Below are 27,554 nucleotides of genomic sequence, written 5' to 3' on the forward strand. Positions count from 1 at the left end.
GGTTGGCGGTCTAGTCCTCCTAATGCCCTCTTTTTCCCCTGATAGATGGAGAGCTATTTAAGTCGCTCAAGGGCGTGGATGTGCTACATTCTACAGGTTGTGCTTGACATAGGAACTTTGCTGCTATTAACATTGACTTTTACACCATTTTAATAATTTCCTAATTTTCCTTTGTTAGTGTGTGCAATTGAGATTGTTTTTTATCACTGTTAGAAATTGGGTCTCTAGTTGGCAGTGGTTTGCATCCTGTCCAAGTAGGGACCCTCACTCTAGTCAGGTAAGGGAGCCACACAGCTAAGATAACACCTGCTCACCAACTTGGTAGCTTGGCATGAGCAGTCAGGCTCATCTCAGAGGCAATGTGTAAGATATTTGTACATACACACACACACACACACTAACAGTAAAAACACTACAAAAGTTCTAGACACTAGTTTAGCAAAATAGCCAATATTTATCTGAATAAAACAAGACCAAAATGACAACAAAAAAAACATACACAAGCAAAGATATGAACTTTTAAAGATTAAACCCCAATAAAGTGCTTAGAAACACAACAGCTCCAAATGGGACTCTCACGATGTCGTTGACGGAGTTGCTCCCACCAGTCTGACACCACTCGCGAGGTGGTGTGGTGCCGTTCACGGAGTTGCACGGACCCTAGGTACAGTACCTTACTGCTACTGGGGAAGTGAGGCATTGGTTCCTTAGTGCGAGGTAGGGGAGGTGAGGCGACGGTTCCTTACGGTTGCAGGGGAGGTGATGCAGCATTAGTGGCAGGCGTTGGTTCCTTTTGACCCAGCGAGGTCGATAAATACGGTGGGTCAAGATGTGATGGGGCGACCTCACGGGATCACAGTCACACCAGGGGGGCCACAGGTGCCACAGTAGAGTCGGGTGTCATGGACATCAGTGAGACAGCGCTCAGGACTCATGATGTCGTGGGACTTCAGGGGTGCTGCAGCTGCTTCGGGCCAGCGGCACCGGAACCGCAGCATCTGTCACGGTCATTGCACTTCAGCGGGGACCATGGCTACGGATGCAGGCAGAGGCACAGAGTCAGGCAGTGGCGCAGATTCTGGAGCTGTCTGGAGTCGATGTGCCTGGTTCATATTGTTTTTAGGCCAGCTTTCACTCCCAAGGGCCCAGGAACTGGAGAAGGCATCACCTGGCGAATCAGGGTCCTCAGCAAGAGAACCCACGGGCTGGCAGGTGAATTCTTTGATGTCCCTGTGACTTCTTAAGTGGAGGTAAGCTCAGTTCTAGCCCTTGGAGAACCTTGGAAAGCAGGATGTAGAAAGCAAAGTCCAGTCCTTTCACTCTCAGGGCAGACATAGTAGCAGCAGGCCAGCACAGCAAAACAACAGGCAGAGTGGCAGGTCCTCCTCAAGCATCTAGCTCTTCTCCCTGGCAGAATTTCCTCAGTCCAGAAGTGTTCTGATGTTGTGGGGTCAACAGTCCAATACTTGTATTAATTTCTGCCTTTGAATTAGACAAACTTTATGGACCAAATCTGTTTATTATTTTGAAAGTATAAACATACGAAATATAGACAAGGGTAGTAAGGGTGAAGAGATGCCGCACATCTAGGGAGTAAAACAGTAATAGTTAACAGAATTAAATGTAAACGGAATATGGTGCCAAGTGGTCAAGTGCCTTACTACCCAGTAGGCACTGAAATTGGGTACCGAAGTACACAGAAATATTGCAGACAATATAACCACAGCACACAAAGATCAATAGTCCAATAGTGTAGCAAGGATAAATATCCCTGGAGGTGTGGTTGTAGTTGAAGATACAAACGTGATGACCCCAAAACTTGTTTGTGGAAAGTGTCTTTATTGGTAGGCACTGTTGGCCCCAAGGTTGATCATTCATCGAAATACAGCCAACACGTGTTTCGTCACTGAGGTGACTTCATCAAGGCTGCAAGACAGTCAAAAAAAGGCAGACCTGTATGTAACAAAACCTGTACTTAAGTGGGACCTAATAAGTGTCCGTGTGTGATTAATTATAGTGCTACTAGACGTGAATCGGTGAGAGACGTGCAAGTTTAGAACAAGTGAGGGAGGATGGACATGGCAAAAAAGGTGTAGAATGAACAAACGTAAGTCAATAATAGAAAAAATAGAGAGAAGAAGACACCTAGCTGTGCAAGTGTGTATAAAAGCCCCATGTGGGAAAACCACACGGTGGGTGCCAAGTAAGTGAAAAAAGTTGTTTCCAAGCAGTCAAACAGAAGAAGAAGAAAAAAAGAAAAAGGGGGGAGAGGGTCTGTATAAGTAAACATGGTGAACAGTAAGATGTGTAGATGGGTAGAACAAGTACGACCCAACGAAGGAGAGACAGGGTAGATCGTAAAGATGGTCATACCTGGGCCGTCCGGCCAATGGAGCAGAGCACAAAAGATCCCTACGGTAAGGCAGGTAGGCCCTAGGCGGTGGGTAGAGATCTAGAAGAATAGACCAGTGGTAATGAGTGGTTAAAACGGAGAGTCCGTGAAGTAATGTAAAGAAAAAAATAAAATTATATTAACGAAAAGTGGAATAAAAAAGCCACTGTGTAAATACCTTGTAATGTAGAGCAAAGATGTGTGGTGGTATCAGCGTATCGTCAGGTATGTTGGATCCAAGTAGCAAACATGTAAAAAAGTAGGGTGGCGGAGGCCTTGATAAGCCTAAGATTGAGGCCCTGTAAGAGGGTGGGAAAGGTGAGGATAAAAGGAAGGAGAAGATGAGAGTAAGTGAAATGGTAAGCGTAAAAACGAGGAGCAAAGGGTAAAAGCTGGACCTAAAAAACGCATAGTTTACCGCAAGTCCATGTGATTGTAATGCCACGAGGAACGCAGTGCCATAGGGTAGCTGGCACAGGTCTGGGGAGAAATATGGGCAAGGAATATGGGTGCACCATACTCAAGCTTGTTGGCCGAAAATATGAGTGGGTGAAATGTCCTGTAGGACGGGATCCCAAATTGAAAAAAGTGCGTGCCCGGGCGAGTAAACGGAAGCCGTGAGAAAACGGGGGCTGTGCGAAAATAGAGAGCGAGTATCCGTAATGAAAACATGTAAGGATATTGTCCTAGGCATTGTTAACAGCAGAAAACTGAGTAAAACGGCAACAAAATGCCGTGTGGGAGTCGCATACCTTAAGGGTATGAGGCGTAGTAAGTAAGCAGCGCGTGTATGGGTCCCGTGGCCCCACGTTCGTATTTTTATGACATGTAGGGATACTGTCCTAGGCATAGTGAACAGCAGAAACTGAGTAAAAACGGCAACCAGAAGCCGCGTGGGAGTCACATACCTGAAGGGTCCGGGCCGGAGCAGAGAAGCAGTAAGTATGCAGCACGTGTATGGGTCCCGTGCTCGTATTTTTAAGTGCGAGCACAAGGAACGGAAATAGAAAACGGACTAAGCTTAAGTCCGAGAGTGTAACACGCGTAAACACGGCGGCCATATTGGGAGGGCATGTAAAAAAGCAGATAGGTCCATAAGGAGACGATCAAGAATACCAGGTACAAGAGGTGCGGGCTCATAATAAGGAAGAGAGCGGCCAGAAAAGGATATAGGATAAGAGCGGAGGAGGTGGGGAGCAGAAAAAATGAGTAGATAAAGGGGAAGAAAGCGGTGGTAGAAGTAAGTAGTAGAAATCCATGGGGTGATGCACGAAAGAGAGAAAGTTGGAACGAAAGGGAGATAATAAAGCCCAGATAGGGAGTAGAATAGAAGTCAATGGTGGTGTAAACGGAAAAGAGAGAGCAATAAGAAGGTTCACAGAGACTGGTGGTGGATGTATTTATATGTACTAGGAACATCTGTGAAATGAAAACCATAGTATGCATGCAGGGCAAGATGCGTGATATAGAGTCAGGTTGTAAGAGTACGGTAGGTGAATTAGTAAATCCAGAGAGAAAGGCCTTTGGTAAGAGAAGAGTGAAGAATGTAGTGGAGATAGTGCTGAAGTCTCCATGCAGTGAAAACAAGTGATATTACGGCCAAGGTAAACGGCCTAATTGGTTGAGCGACTGGTTACAAAGTACATTGTAGCACGTAGTTATATCAACCGGCAAACATGAGCAGCAGTATACTAAAATCAAAAAGGTACATGAGCAAGTAGGATATACAAAACAAGGAGTGAACAGCAGGAGTCAAATCTACAGTGAAATTTACACACCAACTAGTTGTAGAATGATAGTTGTCATCAACACCGAACAACAAGAACATGGAGTAAAGACATAAATACGTTTGTGTACGTTAACACTGGTAATGGTGCTAAAATCATGTGAGGAAAAAATGTAGTTTGCGATCAGTGTTCAGTCCTTGCTCCACTGCGCAAAGTTTTAGAATCCATTTCGCCTCACATTTACATAGGTCTATGGTTCTATCACCCTATCTGGGTGAAATAGAGACCTGGGTGATGCCATGGAGCCTAATGTTCAAAAGGTCCTTCTCCCCGTGTAGAGTATTGAAGTGAATAGCAAGGGGATAGGTTGTGTTAAGACTTCTGATGGCTCTAACGTGTTCTTGGATGCGTACCTGGTACTCTTGATCATCTCCTTATGGACCTATCTGCTTTTTTACTTGCCCTCCAATATGGCCGTTACGGGCGTTACGCTCTCGGACTTAAGCTTAGTCCGTTTTCTATTTCCGTTCCTTGTGCTCTCACTTAAAAATACGAGCGCGGGGCCACGGGACCCATACATGCGCTGCATACTTACTGCTTCTCTGCTCCGGCCCGGACCCTTCAGGTATGTGACTCCCACGCGGCATCTGGTTGCCGTTTTTACTCAGTTTCTGCTGTTCACTATGCCTAGGACAGTATCCCTACATGTCATAAAAATACGAACGCGGGGCCACGGGACACATACACGCGCTGCTTACTTACTACACATCATACCCTTAAGGTATGCGACTCCCACACAGCATTTTGTTACCGTTTTACTCAGTTTTCTGCTGTTTACAATGCCTAGGACAATATCCTTACATGTTTTCATTACGGATACTCGCTCTCTATTTTCGCACAGCCCCCGTTTTCTCACGGCTTCCGCTTACTCGCCCGGGCACGCACTTTTTTCAATTTGGGATCCCGTCCTACAGGACATTTCACCCACTCATATTTTCGGCCAACAAGCTTGAGTATGGTGCACCTATATTCCTTGCCCATATTTCTCCCCAGACCATTGCCAGCTACCCTATGGCACTGCGTTCCTCGTGGCATTACAATCACATAGACTTGCGGTAAACTATGCGTTTTTTAGGTCCAGCTTTTACCCTTTGCTCCTCGTTTTTACACTTACCATTTCACCTACCCTCATCTTCTCTTTCCTTTTATCCTCAGCTTTCCCACCCTCTTACAGGGCCTCAATCTTAGGCTTATCAAGGCCTCCGCCACCCTACCTTTTTACATGTTTGCTACTTAGATCCAACATACCTGACGATACGCTGATACCACCACACATCTTTGCTCTACATTACAGGGTATTTACACAGTAGCTTTTTTATTCCACTTTTCGTATATATAATTTTTTTTTTTTCTTTACATTACGTCACGGACTCTTCATTTTAGCCACTCATTATCACTGTTCTATTCTTCTAGATCCCTACCCACCGCCTAGGGCCTACCTGCCTTACCGTAGGGATCTTTTGTGCTCTGCTCCATTGGCCGGACGGCCCAGGTATGACCATCTTTACGATCTACCCTGTCTCTCCTTCGTTGGGTCGTACTTGTTCTACCCATCTTACTGTTCACCATGTTTACTTATACGGACCCTCTCCCCCCTTTTTCTTTTTTTTCTTCTTCTGTTTGACTGCTTGGAAACAACTTTTTTCACTTACTTGGCACCCACCGTGTGGTTTTCCCACATGGGGCTTTTATACACACTTGCACAGCTAGGTGTCTTCTCTCTATTTTTTCTATTATTGACTTACGTTTGTTCATTCTACACCTTTTTTGCCATGTCCATCCTGCCTCACTTGTTCTAAACTTGAACGTCTCTCACCGATTCACGTCTAGTAGCACTATAATTAATCACACACGGACACTTATTAGGTCCCACTTAAGTACAGGTTTTGTTACATACAGGTCTGCCTTTTTTTGACTGTCTTGCAGCCTTCATGAAGTCACCTGAGTGACGAAACACGTGTTGGCTGTATTTCGATGAATGATCAACCTTGGGGTCAACTGTGCCTACCAATAAAGACACTTTCCACAAACAAGTTTTGGGATCATCACGTTTGTATCTTCAACTACAACCACACCTCCAGGGATATTTATCCTTGCTACACTATTGGACTATTGATCTTTGTGTGCTGTGGTTATATTGTCTGAAACATACAAAATCCAACACATCGCAGGACAGTAGATGAAATGTATCACCACAGTAAAAACTCCAAATCTATAGACAGAGTCCCTCCAATAAATCCCTGGACCTTGCCCAAAGGGACCTCCCCGCCCACCCCCTCCTTGCGATCCAGTGAGCAGGCTGGCAACGCCCAATAGTCTTTCAGGCTGCGAGTCCCGCAGATGAGAACCACACAAACATATAAATGAAAACCCACCAACAATGCTTCCCCTCCAGAGCCCATGTCATCCTCCTATCTCTCCCCTCCTCTACCCCTCCCCCACCAAGCCTTTGTCCTCCCAAGTATCGCTCCACACAGCACTCTGACCAAAGTTCAAGTCAGCCTCAAAACTCTCAAATAAGTCGGACATGTCAACTCAGTAAATTCTGCGGATAGGATCTGAAGGAATGGCTTCCATAATACACTCCAATCACCCATCCGCTGCTGGGAGGCCAGGGTGAGTTTCTCCATGGCGAGGATAAACCACAGCTTCTGGAGCAATGAGACACGCGTCAGAACCCTGTCTGTACCCCAGAGAGCTAGAATCAGCTGCAACGCTGCGTTAAGTGCCAGGGCCATCTGCCTCCCTTTTAGCGATCTCAAGGGAAAAGCAAGGGGATTGGGCAGCCCCAACAAGATATACGATGGGAATCTAGGGATCTTAGTATGGAACTCTGTATTGATGTCATCTATAATGCTCTCCCAATAATGATGAAGCCTGGGGCAATGCCAGAGTAAATGCACAAGTGTGCCTGTGGCTCCACACCCCCTCCATCAGAGGTCAGACTTAACATGGTCCCAAGCATGTATCCGTGCTGGGGTGTAATACCAGTAGGAGGCCACTTTATATGATGTCTCAGTCCCTGCTGCATTATAAGCTGTGTGGTGCATTCTATAGAATATACTGTCCCACTCCTCATCTGAAAATTCCCTCTCCAGCATCCTCTCCCATCTCAACAGTCCCCTTGACTTAGGCGGGCGCATCTCCCCCTGCAGAAGCTGATAAAGTTCTGAAATGACTCTTATCATCCTTCTTTAGCAACAGCCATTTCTCAAATGGCGTAAGAGGCCTATCTATTAATGCTCCGTTAGCCGGCAGGAGAGCCCAATGCCGAATCTGATAATAAATCAGCCTATCCGCCTCCAACAAGCCATACGTCTCCCTTATTTGATCAAAGGATAACACCCCTTGTTCATCAAAGAGGCTTCCTACCCTCCTCCAACCCCCTTCGTACCAGCGTCTCAGGCCTTTCAGCCGGAGTCCAGGCTCGAAGTCAGGATTCGCGCCTATGGGGGTCATCGGGGACGGAAAAGACGTCAGCCCCAATCGACAGGGCACCGCGTCCCATATGCGTAACATTGCTCCCGTGATTGGGGAAGAATAAAGTCCTCCAGCCCTGTGCCGACGTCGGAGCCAAGGCTCCTTCCATATATGAGAGCCCGCCACCGCCTGATCCATAAAGCACCAGTGTTTCTCCGTGAGTGGGCGACTCCACTCTAAAAGAAAGCGCAGCTGCGTCGCCTGAAAATATCGCAGAAGACACGGAATCGCCAGCCCTCCCCCCCCCAATCATAGGGCGATATAAAACCTGTCGCAGGAGACGCGCCGGCCGACCCTCCCATACAAATCTCAGAACCACCGATTGAAGAGTGGCAATCGTCCGAGGATGTGGAGTCAATGGAAGCGCCTGAAACACATACAGTATACGCGGCAAGACTGTCATCTTCACCGCAGCCACCCTGCCCAGCCAAGATAGCTTGTGTCTCCCCCACGACTCCAGGTCCCGCTGTACATCGCAAACCAACTTCGTATAATTCAAGCTCGCTGTCTTTACAGCAGACATCGCCAATTCAACCCCTAGATAGGAAAGACGCGAATACGACCAAAGAAAGGGGTATCTAGCTCTCAAATCTTCCTTGTGATTTGAGCTTACCGACAAACTAAGGACCTGAGACTTCTGCATGTTCACCCTAAATCCCGAAACCTGGCTAAACTCGGCTGTTATCTCCATAAGCGCAGGCAGCGAGGTCGCGGGCTCCGCAAGGGTAAGGATCACGTCATCTGCATACAGGGTAATGAGATGGTGGTCTCTGACGAATTTCACACCGGAAACCAAGGGGCTGTCCTGCAAACGCTAAGCGAAGGGCTCCATATATAGCGCAAACAAAAGAGGGGAGAGCGGACATCCCTGTCTAGTCTCACCCCGACCGGGAAAGGCAGGGAAAGCACACCATTAACTCGAACCGCCGCCCTGGGGGACCGATAGGCGCATCGGATCCAAGACCTAAAACCAGGGCCCAAACCGAAACGCTCCAGTACCCGAAAGAGTTATGGCCAATAAACCCTATCGAACACCTTTTCAGCGTCAATAGAGAAGAAAAGCGCTTCCCTACGAGATCGGTCTATTTTATCTAACAAATGCAGAAGCCGCTTCGTGTTATCACCACATTGTCGGCCTGGGATAAAACCTGACTGATCTGGATCAATAAGACCCGGCATATAAAGATTAAGGCGATAAGCAAGAATCCCAGTGAATAGCTTGGCATCTATATTCAGAAGCAAAATCGGCCTATACGAAGCGCACTCCTCTGGGTCCTTGCCCGGCTTATGTATAACAGCAATGGTAGCATCCAACATACTAGGCGTCAGGGCTCCCGACGTCCGAGAGGAATTAAAAAGCCGCACCAGGAGCAGGGCGAGCTCCACACAAAAGGTCTTATAAAATAATGCCGTAAACCCGTCGGGCCAGGGGACTTCCCAACCTTTAGGCGAGAAATCGCCGATATAACCTCTTCTGACAGTATCGGCTGGTTCAGCAGGGACGCCCTCCCTCTCACCGAGAGGAGTGATTGCTATGCCCTCTAAATAAGAATCCAGGGCCACATTGTCCCGCTCATCCGCCGCGTATAACCCCCGGTAGAACTCCGCAAATGCCTCTGCAATCTTGTCGCTTGTGCGGGCCTCATTTCCGGGAAGGGAACGGATCAGTTTTATCGCCGACGCCGCACGTTGCGCTCGCAACCGGTGCACCAAGAGCTTTCCGCATCTATTGCACCCAATATAGTATTTATGCTTAAGTCGCACTACCGCATACTCTGCCCTATCCCAGTCATTTCAGCTGTTGCCTCACCTTCTCTAATTCCCGCCAAATTCTAGGCACGCCAGTAGATTTATGGGAACACTCCAGTAGAGCCACCCTCTGCTCCAACTCCTCTCTTATCTCCCTCCTTGCCTTATTATCTCTCACGGACAGTGCCATCACCTCGCCCCGCACTACTGCTTTCAGAGCCTCCCACACAGTCTCCAAAGAAGTGCTGCCATCATCATTAAAGCGAATGTAGTCCGTGATCGCGCGCCGGAGTGACTCCACCACTGTCTCACTCTGGAGCAAAGAATCCCTAAAGCGCCAGCTCGGGGTACCCACCCAGCCCACCTCCATGGTAAGCTCTACAGTAATTGGAGCATGGTCAGTCAAGGCTCTAGGTTCAATCGTGGCCTCCCTGACCCGGGGCATAAACTTGTGTGAGGCCAGAAAAAGATTGAGCCGTGCATAAGTCTTGGTCGCCGCTGAATAGAAGGAGTAATCCCAGAGCATGGGATGTGACTTCCTCCACACATCCTCCAACCCACATTCAACCAGCCACCGACGCCCCACCTCTGATAACGCCCCCGCCTGCACAAAGCATTGACCCGAGCGGTCGAGCTCGTTGTCCATCACCAGATTAAAATCTCCTCCTACCAAAATGGCACTATCTGGCGAGCTAAGTACCGGGGAAACCGCCTGTCTCAGGAAGGCCTCCTGCTGGGCATTCGGAGCGTAAAGGGAAGCAATGGCGAAAGAGAAGTCTTATTCTAATAGCCAAAAACCTGCCTTGCACTTCGTGTACCTTCCCAACTATCTCCCCAGCAAAAGTCCTTGAAAGCAATATTCCCACCCCTGCATGCTTCGTGGTTGCTGAAGACCAGAGTTGTCTAGGGAACCACCTTGAACGCATGCGAAATGTGTCTTTATGCAATAAGTGTGTCTCTTGTAATAAACAGATATGACTCCCGGATTTCTCTAGACCCGAGAGAATCGCTAACCGCTTGGTGGGACTGTTAAGCCCACAGACATTCAAACTTAAACACTTAACTGTCATACATCGCAGAGAAAAAATTGCTTAGGGGGGAAGGAGATCCACGGAGGGACCAAGACCCAGGACAGCACCTCAGCCGCTCCAAGTCACATGGCCAGACCATTATGACCAGACTCGCAGGGAAGCATACCAACATATAACCATAACGCACAACAGGTGCTCATAACGAAGAAGTCCTCTCACACACATCCCAAAGAGGAAAAAGTCTCAGCAGGGCCGTAGAACTACACCAGTTCACCCACCAAGTCCATCGACTCCGCCGCCCAGGCCCCACTCAAACAGCCGCAGGCCCGCAACAAGCGACCCATAGCTGTCCATCGGCTCCCCACCTCTCCTCGGCTAGGCGCTTGTCCCAACTGCCACGCTGCTCACTGCTGATTGACGTTCCGAGATCTGCTCCGACGCAGTAGGGCGCTGCTGTTTCCTCCTTCTCTCCTTCCTCCGCCAGCGCAGACGATCCCCGCCGGCCAGGTGCATAGGTTTAAACTCACGCCGTCATCGCAAAGTCCGAACCGAAAGGTCCTGGTATAGTTGGAGCAGATGTCCTCTAAAGTGGACCTGCGGAAGATTGCGTGCTCATTGCAAAATGCTTTCTTTCAGCCCAAAATTGTGGACACATGCCAGAATATCCGTCGGGCGGTCCCCGGCTCTGCCAGATCGGCCCACACGATGGACTCTATCCAGGACAATCTCCAGGGACTCCTCCAGGTCAAGGACAGAGCGGAACAACGCCACCAGAAAGCCTCCAATGTCCTTCTTCTCAGCCCCGATCGGCACCCCTCTAATGCGGATATTATGCCTGCGCAACCGGTTCTCCAGGTCCTCCACCATTATCTGAAGGAGGTCCTGCTGCTCTCGCAAGTGTATGACCTCCTCCTGCAGATCCTCCACCTCCTCGCCGCAGGCAGTTTCACCATCCTCAACCTGTGCTATCAGCTCACCCAGGGATATAAGTTCAACCCACAACTCCTTCACCTCTTGAGATATTTCTTTGCAGAGTTCCTGCAGGTCGCTATGGGGCGATTCGAAGGAGGTAAGGAAGCCCTTCGTGACTGGGGCTGCCTCGTCCTCTGCTACCTCCCTCCTTGCCTCAGGAGACCTCGCAGTCGGCGGCTCCTCAGGGGCCTCTCCCGTCACCGGGCATCCCCCAGTCAGCATATATCTTACCGCCCGTTCCTGCTTGGGCTTGGAGGCCGCCATCACCTCTGCCCTCTAACTGCGAAAGCTCAAGTATCTCAGCCGGACCTCTGCGTGACGCCACCGGGAGCCGTATTCTCCTGGCCGCACACTCCCACCAGTAGCCGTCGGCCCTTCCACTGTAGGGCACTCCATGGGCCTTCTCCACAACACAGCTCGCCTCCGCTTTAAATAAAGGCCACTACAGGCCGCCCGTACCGCCGACCGGTGGCCCAATCTCACTGCATCACTGCAGGCTCCTCCACTTCAGCGCCCAGCAGCACAGGAGCGCCCTCGCACACTCGCCGTCTTCTCTGGGACTCCTCTCTAAAAGGCCCAGCAAGGCGGGCACCACCGTCTCCTAGGCCCCGGAAGCCAGCTCATCACCAGGCCCTCGTCTCGGGCCCACCTCACCGCAAGGTCGCGGCCCCCTCTAAGGGCACTGCCACGCCCCCACGCCCAGCCAGCAGGCCGCCGGGCCCCAGGCCCGCCACGCGGCACGAACCGCGGCCCTCTGCACCTGCCGGCCACAGGTGCTGGCCCAAGACGCGTGGCTCCGCGGGCACGGCGGTCCGGCCGCAGGCGCCCTCAATTTTCTCGGGCCCCCGGTGTCTCACTACACCAGGCGTCACGGCGGGACCCCACGGGCCATCCAAATCAGGGGCCGCAAGGCGGTTCCAGAGGCCCGGGCGGCGGAGCTCAGACCAACGCGTCCGCTCATGCCGTCATCTTGGCCACGCCCCCCCCTAGACAAACATTAAAGGAAAGTCTTTGCACTGCACAAGGCCCTACCTCTCCCTGTCCTGGCCCCAGACACACACAAAAAAAAGTCTACAACCCACTGGAGTAAGAACAGGTGCAGCCCAATTCAGGTGCAAGAGCCAGCTCCTCCCATCACTCTAGCCTGGGAAGACCCATTAGGATATGCAGGATACACCTCAGCTCCCTTTGTGTGACTGTCTAGAGTGAATTCACAAACAGTCCAACATGTCAGTCTGATCCAGACGTGTAGTCCACAGACAGGCAGAATGGTTAAGAAAGAAAATGTCCACATTCTAAAAGTGCCATTTTCAAACATACAATTTAAAAACCAGCTTCCTCAAAAGATGTATTTTTAAATTGTGAGTTCTGGGGCCCCATTTTCCATATCTCTATCTGTTCCCAACGAGAAATTACACTTAAAGGATATTTCAAGGCAATCCCAATGATAACCTTGCGATAGACCTTGCAATAGTGAAAAACGAATTTGGCAGTATTTCACTATCAGGACATGTAAAACACACCAGTACATGTCCTACCTTTTAAATACACTGCACACTGCCCATCGGGCTGCCTTGGGCCTACCTTAGGGGTGACTTACATGTAGTAAAAGAGAAGGTTTGGGCCTGGCAAGTGGGTTAAAACTGCCTACACAGACACTGCAGTGGCAGGTCTGAGACATGTTTACAGGGCTGCTCATGTGGGTAGCACAATCAGTGCTGCAGGCCAACTAGTAGCATTTGATTTACAGGCCCTGGGCACCTCTAATGCACTGTACTAGCAACTTACTAGTAAATCAAATATGCCAATCATGAATAAACCAATTACCAATACAATTTAGACAGAGAGAAACTTCACTGTAGCACTGGTCAGCAGTGGTAAAGTGCCCAGAGTCCTAAAGCCAGCAAAAACTAAATTCAGCACAGGATAAAAAAAATAGGAGATCAGAGGCAAAACATCAGGGGAAACCCTGCAGAAAGAACCATTTCCAACAACCACTTTCCTAATTATTCTAACAGCTTCCTCACCGTATTTGACATCCAATGTGCTGTGTTGTGCACTAGACACTTTCTCCCAGGGCAATTAGATCAGTCCCCAGTCCACCATGGTTACAGTGGTGGTTTGGAGGATGACAGTGCCCTCCATTTTTAATGCCCGGCCACGGATCTAATCCTTCTGATCCCCTCTTCTTCCCCTTCCCCTAGTCGGAGAGCTATTTAAGTTGGTCACAGGCGCTGATGCGCACAGAGGGCTCGCCGCACCAAAGGCAAGCTGGTCTGCGCCCGAACACCGCCATCCGCCAAGACCTCTGCCTCTTTCATTAAAGGGTAAGATTATGTTGCTCATATACTATTCTAGTGCTGCGCTAAGATATATCAAGGAACAAGCTACTTTCGGATGTATTCAAAGTTTACACTGCACCCTGGCCTTATCCCTTGAACAAGATGGCCCCTACTTTTGCAACTGCTGTAATTTTAGATGTTTCCCTCCCATTCCCCAAGCAATGCACAAAGCCTCAAGGTATAAGGATTCTGGTCAATCCACCCTGCTTCATGGCCTTTACTGCAATGCTCAATCCATCCCTAAACATGCACTGGAGCTATGGGATTTGTTGGACACGGAAAAACCTGATATCTGTTTCATTACAGAGTTATGGCAGCATCCAGAGGCCCTCCCCTTTATCTTATTAGCGTTTCCCTTGGATTATAATTTAATCAGACTAGAGAGAGAGAAGTAAAGCTAGGGGGTGATGCCACTGCCTCCTTATTGGAGTCACTCATTACGGAGTAGTTGGAAATGTGTATCATTACACTGGAGAAACCGGCAAATGGAACTTAGAGGGGGCAGTGATATACCGCCCCACGGTAAAAAGAAAGATTTTAAAAACAAGTTGATGGAATATCTGGCTCCTCATATCCTGGCAGCTGACAATGTTTTGCTGGTGGATGATTTGAATCACTATGCACAGCTTGTCACTGATCCTGACACCATTTGCCTACTGTCAGAACTAGAGTCACTAGGTCTGCATCAAAAAGTGGCTGGCACCATTAATATAGTAGCACATATGTTGGATGTGTCCTTGTAGACTCTCCAGCTCCACTGGTCTGGACAGACCATTATGCTATTAAATTTCATTGGTCTGTGGGAAAGCCGCCAAACTTTAAGGAAACAGCACTTAGGATGTTTAAACCATTGAGAAAAGTTGTGCTTTTTTCTTTTGCATATCACTCCCCCCTTCTTTAAATGCCCAGAAAGATATAAATAGGGCATTGACAGCTCTTGAGAGAGCTATTAGCCAAGTGCAAGATATGGTTGCCACAGCTAAACTTAGCCAATCTAAATCAAAGATCGCTTTTTTGCCTTGGCTTTCAGATTGCTCAAAGAAGGAAAAAATAGCATGTATGAAACTGGAACATAAATGGAGGACTACAAAAAACCCAGAAGATAGAGCAATCTATAAAATTGCCCTAAGAGCCTACCATAATAATGTGTCAAAGGAGTAATTATAACTCACATTGGAGAGAGAATCAAGAAAGTGGGTGATTCAACAAAAATGAACTGTATAAGAGCCTAAGGGAATTCACTAACCCCACAGCTTGTATCCCACCTGTTTCAGCCTCTCAGGCCCTTTCAAATAAACTCACAAACTACTTTGAGGACAAAATAGCCAGAATCTATAACACCTTTTCCAAAGATACTCTGCAGGAAACATGGGTTTCGTCTATACCCTTGGAAACCATATGTCTCGTTCTTCTGGATGAGTTCAACAGGTTTACCCCGGAACAAGTGAATGTACTGATCAAAAGGATCAAGTCTGGATCTCCAGAGCATGCTGCACCGCGCTATATTATGGCAACCCTGGCCCCAGCACTTCTCCCTTTCATCAACGACCTATTAAACTTTCCCTGAGCACGGAAACATTTCTATTATAATGGAAACGAGAACTGGTCAAACCCATTCTAAAAAAGCCTACGGTAGAATCTAAAGAGTTGGTAAATTAATGACCTACATCATTTCTTCCCTTTCTTGGTAAAGTAATGGAAACCTTGGTGAATACTCAACTTACATTTTTTCTGGAAAGCCACTGTCTGCTAGAGCCCTCCCAGTCTGGCTTCCGAGCTTTGTTTAGCGTGGAAACAGCACTGATGGAAGTTCTAGACAATATCAGACTTTCTATGGATGACGGGCACTCAGCTATGTTTGTATTATTAGATCTGTCTGCAGAATTTGCACCATCTCACACTCAGTCTTAATCCAAAGAGTGAAGGAGATTGGTGAGGAAGGAAAAGGCTTGGGCTGGTTGAAGAACTTCTTGAGTGAGCCCCCTCATATGGTGAAGCTAGAGTTCTTCTGCTCCAGAACCATAACCTTGGCAAGGGGGTGCCACTGGACTCTTCTTTGAACCCCACCCTTTCTAACATCTATATGGCCCCAAGGGCACAAGTGATAAAATCATATGTTTTGATGTCATCTCAGATGCAAATGATACTCAACTTGTCATCACTATGAGGCCTTATCCAGACTCTACTAAAATAAGCTTCTGTGAGTGTATGGAACACATCACCTCCTGGATGCAGGTCAACGGTCTTCAACTAAATTCAGGTAAAACTGAGATTGTGCTCTTCATGAAAACACACTCTGTGAGGTCTGACAATTCATAGCCTCTGAATTGTGGGCCAACTCCCAACTACGAAAACTGCAGTGAGAAATCTGGGTATCATGGTAGATGAAAATTGTTCCATGAAAGAGCATTTTAACGGCATTACAGGATCCTGCTTCGTAATCATGCAGAGTAAATGGTCTTCATGATTGCTGTCATTTCCTCCGTACTAATGGTGTACCATAGGGTGATTATGTTGACTTCCTTCATCACTGGGATGCATCTGGAAGGGGCTAGGGTGTCCAGTTGCAGAGGAAGTTGCTATATTTTGCTGCAAAAACGTTTGAGAGGTCATTGCACAGATCTTCTGATGGGTTGGTGTTTACGGTGACAGCTGTGGGTGTGGTAAGGTCTACGGTGATTGCAAAGATTGCTTTGCTGCTGGTGGAGCTGTATTTATTAGTTCAACTAGAGCCTCTTGTTTTCGCATATGAGCTGGTGGTAGCTACTCAAGTCGGCTTTTAAGGCATCTTTTTCCACTTCCCCTCTGCTGGTTCTCCACGCAGTGAAAGAAGAAACAAAGACAATGAAAAGGAAACACCTCCAAAGACCGATCACATAGGCATACACAGTATCAAACAGTCTACAATAGGTTTGTTAAATTCATACAATAGCAGTTTCTGGAGGCAGTACACCTCGCGTAATGAGTCATTTCAACTGCAACTGGAATTTCAGTAGCCAGTAAGTATGTTCACAGAGGGACGCTTATATTTTTGAGTTGTGAGGTAACAGGGTGGAATATTTATCCATATTAATGTTGTGATATATGAGGTCTTGGAGCCAGTCCTTGATGGTAGGGCTGGAACCTCTGCCTCAACCTATGGCCACTTCACCAATAAAAGTGCCAACACTGAGTATCATCTAAGAGATTTACGAAGTCCTTAACATAGTCTAATGGGGCCTGGAAGGGGTTTAAGATATATATTAGTGTCTATCATTTTAGATAGAGAAGTAAAGATCGAATCCCAATTTGCCAAGATTGGGGGGGTGGGGGCAGGTCCATGCTACCTGAAAGTAGTCAGACAGTTGCATCACTGGCAGTTATAATCACTAATGAGACCCACGGCTTTTACTGAGTAGGGATGGAGTGTATTCAATGAAGACATTTCAAATGTAATAGCCTATGCTTGCTGTTCAATGAGAAGTTGTGGGCCTGCAAGAATGAGAAATTCCAAATGGTGACTGACTGGAATACCCAAGTCTGTTTCCCACTTAACTATAGCTGGGGAAATAGTGGCCTGCAGACTATTCGTCATAGTAGAATACAGTCTTGTGATAGAGCCACGCAGGGTGAGGAAGACAAATTCCAGTCAGTACCACAAGGGCAGAGGCATGCAGCTGCAAATTGAGGAAAGCGCGTTTGTAGCCTTTTCTTTATACGCCAATGTATTGCCAAAGATGACGTTTCCCCCAACTGCTTAAAAGTTTCTATTGTGATGATCGTTCCTCTAAAGGATAAATCTCCCATTGTGTGAAGAACCCAGAATGTCTTATGTGCTTTCTGCTCATAGATAAGCGGCACAAGGGGTGATTACAAGTTGAAAGCCACGGTGAGTATACTTCCCCAAGTCCCACATGTTCTGCAAGTGATTGACAGGCATGTACAGTACCGGTCACTGTATCTGCATGGATTCCCCAACGTGGAACATTCCAAGCAAAAATGGTATTCAATAGAGTGATGCCAGCCATGTCGACAGTGTAAGAGAGTAGGTGGAAATTGAGTTACACCCAGTAGAAGAGATATTTGGCGTGTGCCAGCACATAATATTCCAAGGTTAGAGACGAAAGTCTGCCCTTGGAGTAAGACAGAGTTAGTGTAGTCCAGGAAATCCTCAGTTTTGTATTGGTCTATACCAAACTAATGAAAGTGAACGATGTTCTGAGTGGAAGTGGAATGTTAATGAACATGGGGAGTAGACGAGGATGACAAAACATTTCAAATACAGCTATCCTACCCGAAAGAGAACAAGTAATGTGCATCCAGTGTTTCACTTGCTGTTTGATCCTCTGCCGTACTTAGTCATAATTAGCCTTAATGGCCAGGGCAGGGTTCCAGAGTATCTGAATATTTAGGTAGGGTGTCAGGGTATCATTCCATAGTAGGGTACTCTGATGCTGGTTTAGTGGCCAGTGTTCAATAAGGGAATCATAATAGATTCATACCAGCTTATTTGAAGCCCTGTGAATTAGCCATACGTAATTATTTATTGGTATCTGGTGTTTAATATAAAGGATAATGTCATCCACATACAGCGCTGCAAGATAGTCTTTCAGGCTCTACATGGTCCCCATTGATTATGATGCTCCTTAGGATACTTATCATTGAGTCTGTAGCAATGGCAATTGGCAAATAGGAGTTGGGATAACTGGCATCCTTACTGGGTGTCCCTTGCTATAGAAATTGGACCAGATAGGAACTCATTAATTGTCAATCTCAACCACTGGTTGCTTGTGAAATAATCTGATACAACCCAGAAACCGAGATCCAAGGCCACCCCAGAAAGGTCCATACGAAAGTGTCAAAAGCTTTTTGAGCACCTAACACCACAGCAATCACAGGAAGGCAAGGATCCATCTGTTGTTTAACTGCAAAACAAGTGCAAAGGTTATCCCGGTCAGACTATGCCCCACATCAAAGGATGAAGGTGTCTGGTGTTGATTTTTGCAAAAACAAATTGTCAAGATTAAGCAATGATAAAGGGCGGCAAGAAGAATAATCCTCAGGGGATTTTCCAGGTTTAGACATTACTACGATCATTGCCTCATGGAGGATGTGGGGAGAAATATGCTCGATAAACAAGCCTCACTTTACACCTCCAGAAAGGTCTGGGGGCCAGTATTGAGGTAAATTCTTTATAAAATTCTGCTGTTAGGCCATCAAGACCAGGAGCTTCTTCTACTATTTATTTCATGGCTTCTTTAATTTCTTCGAATTGTTAAGAGGACATTAATCATCTTACGATCCTGTGTCTGCAGACAGACAAGGGCTGCATCCACCAAGTATTCATCATGGCAGAAATGTGGTCAGGTTCTCCTTGGAGTATTTGGCAGAACAATATTGAGCAAAAGTAAATGCAATATACTCTAATGTCATATGTCTGGTACTATCTCCACCACAAATGCATGATGTATTGCAAGTATTGTGGTTGCGTCTCAAAAGCCTAGCTGGCCAGGGTTCGACGAGGCTCATCCCCTTCCCCATATTGACTCACCACTGCATTTTTACCCAATTACTTCACCTCCTTGTCTGCTTCCTCACAGAATTGGAATAATGCTGGCTGGGTTTGGGGGATATTGAAGGATCTTAAGAATAATGATCTTCTAATTATTTTAGCTTTTCCGCCAGTGTATCAAAAGTCTTATGAAGTGAGCGTAATAAGTCAGTCTGCTTGGATATGCAATGACTCCCAAATATTCACATTAAATGTCTCCCACAGAGTGTCCTGACTTTCCACTGAGCCCTTGTTGTTAAGGAAATAATAAGTAATGCCTTGCCCTATTTGGTCGAGAAATAGTCCATCAAAGCTTGTAATGGGCACGACCTATAGGAGTCCGTGCTACACTGCATGATAAGAGCAAGTAGAATCGTAGAGCGATCTGATGCAGATATCTGTACATGCCATATTATTGTCTCCCTTTGTTAACCAATTATCAGTGAGAGAATGGAAATCATGTACGTAAATAAGTAATCATGTATGTAAGTAATACACATATTCACATGTGTAGTGTGTCTGAAAAACTAGATAACAATAAGGTAAAGTTGTTGCATCAAGACTTAAATAGTTTGGGCAGAACAAACAGATTTTTCCTTGCAGGATGACCTAGCTAGACCTAAATCCAGTATGGTGTTCAGATCTTCCCCCAGCATCACAGGAATGTGGTCTGAGCCAGGATGATACAAATGTGCATAATCTCATCATAGATGCAGGGCAAACTAATATTAAGACATATGTATTCAGGAAAGTATAACGCTTGTGACCTACAATTCATTGGAGTAGGAAATAGTGGCCTTGTGGATCCGCAATCATTTCCTGTTCTCTGTAGTGTAATGCAGGTAGGAAGAGGATAGTAGCTCCTCAAGCGTGTAAACTATAACATGATAAGCACCTATTGATACCCCATGATTTGCCAAAGTGAGGTTCAGTCTGACATAAGATGTGCGTTTCTTGGAGAAACACTACATCTGTCTTATGGTGGTTGATGTATGCAAGTACTTAAGTATTTTATTTGCAGCTGGTTAAGGCCCACTAGCATTCCATGTAAGCATAGTAATTAAAACAGCTGTGATCATTTCCGGTCAATTTGGTGATAAGGGAAATGGGCCATCCAGCTAAATAATAAGAAATGCAAGATCTGTGATAATCTAAGGTAGCAAAAAAGAAAAACTTGCAACAAGACCAAGAGATCATCCCCCCTCCTACATTGTAAACCCCAACACACAGTGTAATAAACTCTCTCTAAACCATCAACACTTTTGAAATCAATGAAACAAGTAGGCATTCAATACTAACTTTCAAAGAGCGAAAATCACATGGGGCTGCCAGGTGCCGGCCAATGGAATGTATCTGAGAACTTAGTGCATGTCATACTCCAAAGGCCAACCCCGATTAGAGTATGGTTCAAGCTAATGAGATCTAGGCAAAGGATTAGTTGTTAGTAAAATCGACTCATAGGCATTCAAAACACCTGCTGGGAAAATGCATCTACCTTTATCTATATATAAATAGCAGAGTCCCTACTTATACATAACAGGAGACAGGTTAACCTATGTAATCAGTGGGTTAAGGCTGCCCAGCTGCCTGAGTGGCTGCAAAGGGTAAAGGCAGGAATAATTGAGGGCCTTAAGCTCTCACGGGTTGTCTTTTAGTTCTCTGGCCAATTTTAGAATTGTACCACAGTCTCTATAGTTTGACACTTTCACAATAATTGGTCAAAGAGGGACCCTAAGGATCAATGTTTCCTTTCAAACAGGAACACAGATGATAGCTTTTCTATTCTATAGATGGTATGGATCAGCTTTTTCACGAACAACTCCATCTTTCCAACATTTGTGGACACTGGGACCCTAAAATGTACAAGGTATTTCAACATGAGCAGGACTCAAATTCCACATACTTTGCTTGAGCCACCTCCATACTCCTTTCTAAATCTTATGAAGGCTACTTTGCATTGTGAGTAGCACGCTGAGAATATCTGGGGAGTTGGGGGGCAGTCTCGCCACAGCCATTGCAGATAGCCGGAGGCTTTTCAAAAGGCATATTGGTTCTGGCAGTATTAATGGCATCAAAGGTGATCTAGAACTGTTTGTGTCTGATTTCCCCATAATGCCAGCCCAGCCACATGGAAGCTGAGGGTGCACACTCCCTAGACAGCAACTGGGAAAAAAGTCCCTCAATAACTAGTCGCTTGCCAAACTCCACACAAGTAGCACCTCCGAAGCAGGCCAGTGACAGAAAAACAGCACCAGAGGTACGAAGATTAGACAAAGGGTGGTGGTCAGACTCTTGTAAGTAAATCATAGATGGCCCCATAAGTGAGCATAATACACCATACAGCAAGAGGGAAAAGTGAGATGCGGCTTGTAGCATATATTGAGTGTTCAACGTTCTTGTCTCAGATCTGCACGGCAGGATGAAGAATCGACTCACTTGCACTATGCCTGGCTCCAGTCACCACCAACCAGTTTAAGTGAATAATAATGTTTATGGGAAGCAGTTGGTTTACCTTAACAAATACAATACATGTTCAAAGATTCTGTTCTGGCGCCATCCAAACTCTGTGGCGTCAGTGGAGTCACAGTGATGTTCATATCCCAAAGACACATGCCCAGGCTTGGGTTCCTTTGCCATATAATTCAAGCTGCACCTCTCTGACGAGGACTACTACAGTAAAAAACGGTCTACGGTTCCTAATCTGAAATAAGGTGTTTTAGCAATCTGACCTGCACTGTTCCTAAAAATTAAGACTAAGTTGATTTCTATATGGTTGGTCCCTACATATAGTGGCATCTTGAAGAAAGACTATGATCCTTTGGAACAAGATTTAACACAAAATAGAGATAATACAAATGCACTTAACGTATACACTAGCAAAAAATAATAAGTGCAGTCATATGAAAGATGACATCTAGTTGAAGCGGGGAGGGACTGAAATTACTGCAAATGTATCTTTTTCTACCACTATCAGTTGAAAGTGGTAGGTGTTGGGGGGGACTGAATGGTATACAATTCCTCTTTACTTTCCACTGCTGATAGCTGAATGTGATAGATTGTTGATGAAAGAAGTAGCATAATATTCCGCAAATTAATAGGTTTTGGAAAGAACACGAAGTGATCTGTAAATAAATTTGTTGATACAAATCATGAGAAGGCAGCCAAACCAAATCTCGGTCCTGATCTCCGGATCTGATTCCTGCTAACACTATAGTCTTTAAATCAAGATCTTGTTCCAAAACACAGGGAAAAGGTGTGTGAGAGAGAGAAAGTGTAAGTCCATGAGAATCAGTCAAAAAATAAAACAAGGGGGCGAACCAGGCAATCCTGAAAGTATGAGGGGTAGGAAACCAGTTAAGCAGTTTAAGTGGGGCTGCTACTGGATCCGATGGCTTGATGAACCTGGTCACCTTAAACTAAATTAGTTTTTTATGGGCCTCTTCTGTTGACAGGTCCGCAGCTGAAACACTCATTAAAAATACTGGTTGGGAATACCATGACTAAAGATTGTTAGATATGCTGAGGGAAGGACATTGAGAAAGAGAAAATATGAAAAAAGGAAACAGAGAGAGGTATAAATACAACAAGATTAATAAAGCTAATAGGTTTAGTCTGTGCAAGAGCTATGGGCTTTGCCAATGTGTTTTAGCAACGTTGTACACCAGCATGGCTGCTGTTCAACATGGTTAAAGGTTAGTGGCATTGACGAGAGTGGCATGAAGTGTCAGAGCGGAATGGTGTAGAGCAGAGTGTTGTAGAGTGGAGTGGCAGAGTGTGTGGTATATTGGAGTGGCATAGTGTGGAGTCTCGTAGAGTGGCATGGAGTAGAGTGAACTGGTGTAGAGTGCTTTGGCATAGAGTGTTGCAGAGTATAATAGTGCAGAGTGCAGTGGCATTGAATTTAGTGGAATACAATGCAGCTTCGTAGAATGCAATGGTGTAGATTAAAATGACCTTTACATTTGCAGACATACCGATTTCCTAATAAAACTATACAGCACACAGATGAAAATGTGTGAAAATTGTATCACCTAGAGTACTGATTTATTTTGATCATACTAAAGTATTTGTTTCCAACACACTTCATAAATAACAAAAATGTGCTTCGTTTGTGTTAATAGTTCTGATATATTCTGAAATATGTATACAGTTCATTTAAATTTTGAGTGCACTAGAAAATAACTCTTTCCTACCCCCGTATCCAGCAGGATTGTCACATAAATTCCCTCATTTTGAATTCAGAGAAAGAAAAGTAAACAAGCGGCTTCAGAAGGCAGCACCTGACATTTGACCTTGGTCTTTGAATGCAGCGCAAATGTGATGATAAGAACAAGATTTACAGGCCTCTTTACAGAAACTGAGCGCTCAGAAGGATACTGTAAGTAAGGTTCGGGTAAGGGATGCTACGAACTCAAGCTTGACAGCCTAAAACAAATGAAGTCAGCAAATGGAAAGCAGGAAAATGTGAGTTACAAACCACAAATTCAATGGCAAGCAACGGGCAGAATGCATTTCTAGGTTAGCTTTCTGAATGTCCCCAAGATGTCTTTAGCAAACCAAATGACAGTGCTGTCTGGAAGGCTGTGACCTAAAAACTGAGCATGAGGGAGAAAGGAAAGAAGGAAAAAGGAAAGAAAGATAAAGGATGGGAAACATGAGATGGTAGGCAGAAAGAGGGGGAAGAAAGGGAGGAGAAAGGAAGGGTGAATGAAGGAAGGGTTAAAGAAGGAAGGGTTAAAGAAAATGAGGAAGAAAAGATGAATGGTGATGAAAGGGTGAAAAAAAGGATGGAGAAAATTAATGGATGTATGGGTGACGATGAATACAAGTGAAAGGATGATTTGATGAAAGGTTCAATAAATATAAGGCCAGATGAATGTACGGATGAGGAAGAGTGAACTGATACAGGGATACAAGAGCTGTTGGAGGGTTAAAGGATGGAGGCATACATGAAAAGACTGGGTGAATTGACTGTAGTAAGTATGGTTGCTTAGGTAGCTAGGTGAACAGAAAGGAGACCTGGACAGATAAATAGGTGGAAGGGAGAAAGGATGAATGCACATTTGGATGGAAGAAGAGTAAAAGGATGAAGTGAATCTTGCTTCTTGTGCTCTGTGTTATTCAAGGTATAGTTCAAGTGAGGTTATTTTAAATTTCGAATTACTCCCTTGGTAGGGTCAGAGTCTTCACTACATTAAACTCTTCTGTTTTCTTCAGAGGGTGGAGCTATGCCTATGTGAAGGGAGAAGAGCCAGCAAAAGGAAGGGTTGAGCTTATGATAAACGTTATATAAAGGATGTGGATAGTTAAGTAGGTGGGACGAGGCAAACTAAATGAAAAGTATAAACTATGTTTGGTTTGTTGGTTAGAAATGAATATGGGATGAGAATCATTGAGCAGAGGCAAGGTTAGAAAACTATGAAATCTGGTTTAATTGCAGATGAGAGAATTTGACAATCAACCAGGAGCAAAAAATATAAATAAAAGAAGAAAAATTGAGAAAAGTGTGGAAGAGAATGAAATATGGCATTGAAAGCTTAGTGATTGAATTGGAGTTTTGAGTCAAAGGAGTAAAAAAAAGAAATCAAAAGGACTAAAAAATAGCAAACAGGAAATTGAAAGAACAGTTAATAGAATTGGAGCTTATATGAAAACCAGCCACACATAGGACTTAGTAAATGGAAAAAGTTTACACAGAGTGCGAGTACAGTGAGCAAAGAGAAAAAGCTGTGCTGCACATTGTCTAACCATAAATGGAGCGAAAGTAAAAAGGCTTGGGGGAAATGGAAAATGGTTGATTTAAGCAGGTAAGGAGGCAGGAAGAAATAACTTAATGATAGTGAAGGGAAGAGAAGTCCAGAACATGTGTGCTTTCTATGTTCTACAAACCTTGTGTCCATCACTCTGAAGTTTCTGCAGGACTTGTCGGAATCCATTGAGGCTGGGCTGCCCCATTCCAAACACTGCATAGTCTCCCTTAGCCTGACGAAAGTTGGGCGCCCCACAACTGCCGGTAGTATTCAACACATCCAACTTGCTGTATACATCTCGGACCATGAAATATTTTTCCTGGAGGAATACATCAATTTTTCAATGAGCCTTTATCAAAATGAAGTATATTATCTACATACAATAAGTCACTTCACAGTTGATTCAAATTGGTACACATAATTCATATTTTGAACAAATGTGCATATGAGGGCTTTATTATAAGGTTACACACAGTATATCGTCTGCCTTATTATTCTGCATAGGCAGACTCCAGCATGATCGCTCCCAGAAAAAGTCCAGCTTAATTTGCAGGATATTAATAGAAAACACAAGCTGTTAGACTACTATGGGCCTGATGCACAACCACATTTACTGCTCACAGCTCCTGTGACTCTGTAAATTGTAGTGTTTGCAGACAGTAAATATGTTCTTCAAATGTACAAAACCCATTTAGTGATTTTTTTATGTAAAAAGATACAGCATCACACCTTTTTTTTGTTTTTCCTTCCTCGATACAGTAAGTAAAAAAAAAAAAAACTCCCATTAGTTGATGCAGATTAATGTAGATTGTGCAAAAAGTGACGATGCAAAGTGATAAATATTTCTAAAGAAGACCAATGGAGCATCACAATCTGTCTCAAACAGAAGCTAAACAAATTTACAACAAAAAATAAAGCATAATACGCCTATGCTTTGTTCAGACTGCACATACTTATAAGTTTGAAAGTGACAGTACAAACTGCAATAATGTAATTCATCATTAAAAGAAGTCCCAGTCCTATATATCTTCAAAATTGACAATCAATCTTATCAAAATGGCTCGAAACCCAATACAGGAAATCAGTTTGTGTGATCATGCACATGTCCCAAACGTCTTTCCCTCCTTTGTTTCCCCTTTTTTCACCACAAGTAACAGTAAAATAGAGCACTTAATCAGCTAGACATTGGTCTATGTAGGCACACCTAGCCCTGACCTTGCTATGTATAGATAGTATATTTATACAACAGTGGTACCAAACTTGCTTATCTTCTCCATTTTAGTCTTCTATTTTAAAAAAGAGGGATTAGAGGGCGACTTCTAATGTTGGGTAATTAAAGAGTGAGCTATCGTCATGGAAATTAAAATAACTTTAAAATTCTTACCCACCGCAGAAACAACATCAGTGGCATTTTTGGCTCGTTTTATTAAACATCGTATTCAATCTGTTCGGTGTGTAATATAACATCCAATAATTAAACAAAATTCATCCTACGGAATTTATGCCCTCCTAGGGAAGTATAACCAAAATCAAAAAAATGCTGCCAACATTCGTTGTCTAAAGATATAACGGTTTGACTCACCCTTTTGGTAGAGGTGTCTGCTATCACCATATTATGTTCCTTTTTTACTTCAGTGAACCAAATCGGAGAGAATGGTACAGATTACCTGGAGAAAATAATTTTCTTTACAATGTCGGAGGTTAAAAAAAACTCTGGGGTCAATAGTTCTTTAGAACAGAGGACAATTATCTAAAGGAGAAGCCAACGGCAGTTTATCTTTTCAATGGCTTGTTAAACTGTTTCAATATTGCTAGTCTCAGATAACCAGAATAGGAAAACAATCATCTGCATACAATTAAATTTGGTCCCATCAAAAACAGACTGATAAATCTGAGGATGCGTACTCATAAATTGAGCTAAAGTTTGAGGTGAAAAGATTAGGGGAAAATGGGCCAACTTGTCTGGTTCCTCTACTTGGAAAGACTGAACCTGCACAGTGACTATTAATTATAACTTGGGTAGAAGTGCCATGATATAGCATGACAATCGTCCTCATGAGCGGAATAGAAAACATGAATTTATTCAATATTTTAAACTAAAACCTCCAACTCATTAGTTCAAACACCTTATCTGCATCTGGCAGAATTATGGCAGCAGGAATGTTATCTACTATGGCTATCTAAGGCTTCTGATAAGTGGTACAAGTCCAAAAAACGTGCACAAAGTCACCCACTTCAAGATTACATCTCCAACATAATGCTGATGTACCAGGGTAGATAGCTGATAAACGAGATGGCGTATAATTCCATTGGTACATACGCTTATTGGCTGTTTCCCTCAGGGAGAGACTGAGGTATATTCTGAGATGTCCCTCCAGGGGACATACTACTGTTTGGGCGCGATCTCCCAAGCGGTTTCTTTATTCCAAAGTGTTTGACAGGTGTAGATAGCAGGGCTAGTGGCGTGTTGGAATGTTGTATATGTATTAACCCTTTCGAGTCGTCTTATGTTTGCACTAGG

General features: G+C 45.0%; 1 protein-coding gene across 4 annotated transcripts in view; it reads right to left on the reverse strand.

The window, feature by feature from the left end:
* The window catches only part of PALD1 (phosphatase domain containing paladin 1), a 966,838-nt gene that overhangs the window by 503,178 nt on the left and 436,106 nt on the right, over nt 1-27,554 (reverse strand). For all 4 annotated transcript variants that reach the window (XM_069240368.1, XM_069240369.1, XM_069240370.1 and 1 more), the window contains exon 4: nt 25,173-25,352. In XM_069240368.1, the coding sequence (XP_069096469.1) occupies nt 25,173-25,352 (180 nt within the window). The remainder of the gene's footprint in view (nt 1-25,172; nt 25,353-27,554) is intronic.

This window comes from Pleurodeles waltl, chromosome 6, assembly GCF_031143425.1.
Source record: "Pleurodeles waltl isolate 20211129_DDA chromosome 6, aPleWal1.hap1.20221129, whole genome shotgun sequence".
Taxonomy (NCBI): domain Eukaryota; kingdom Metazoa; phylum Chordata; class Amphibia; order Caudata; family Salamandridae; genus Pleurodeles; species Pleurodeles waltl.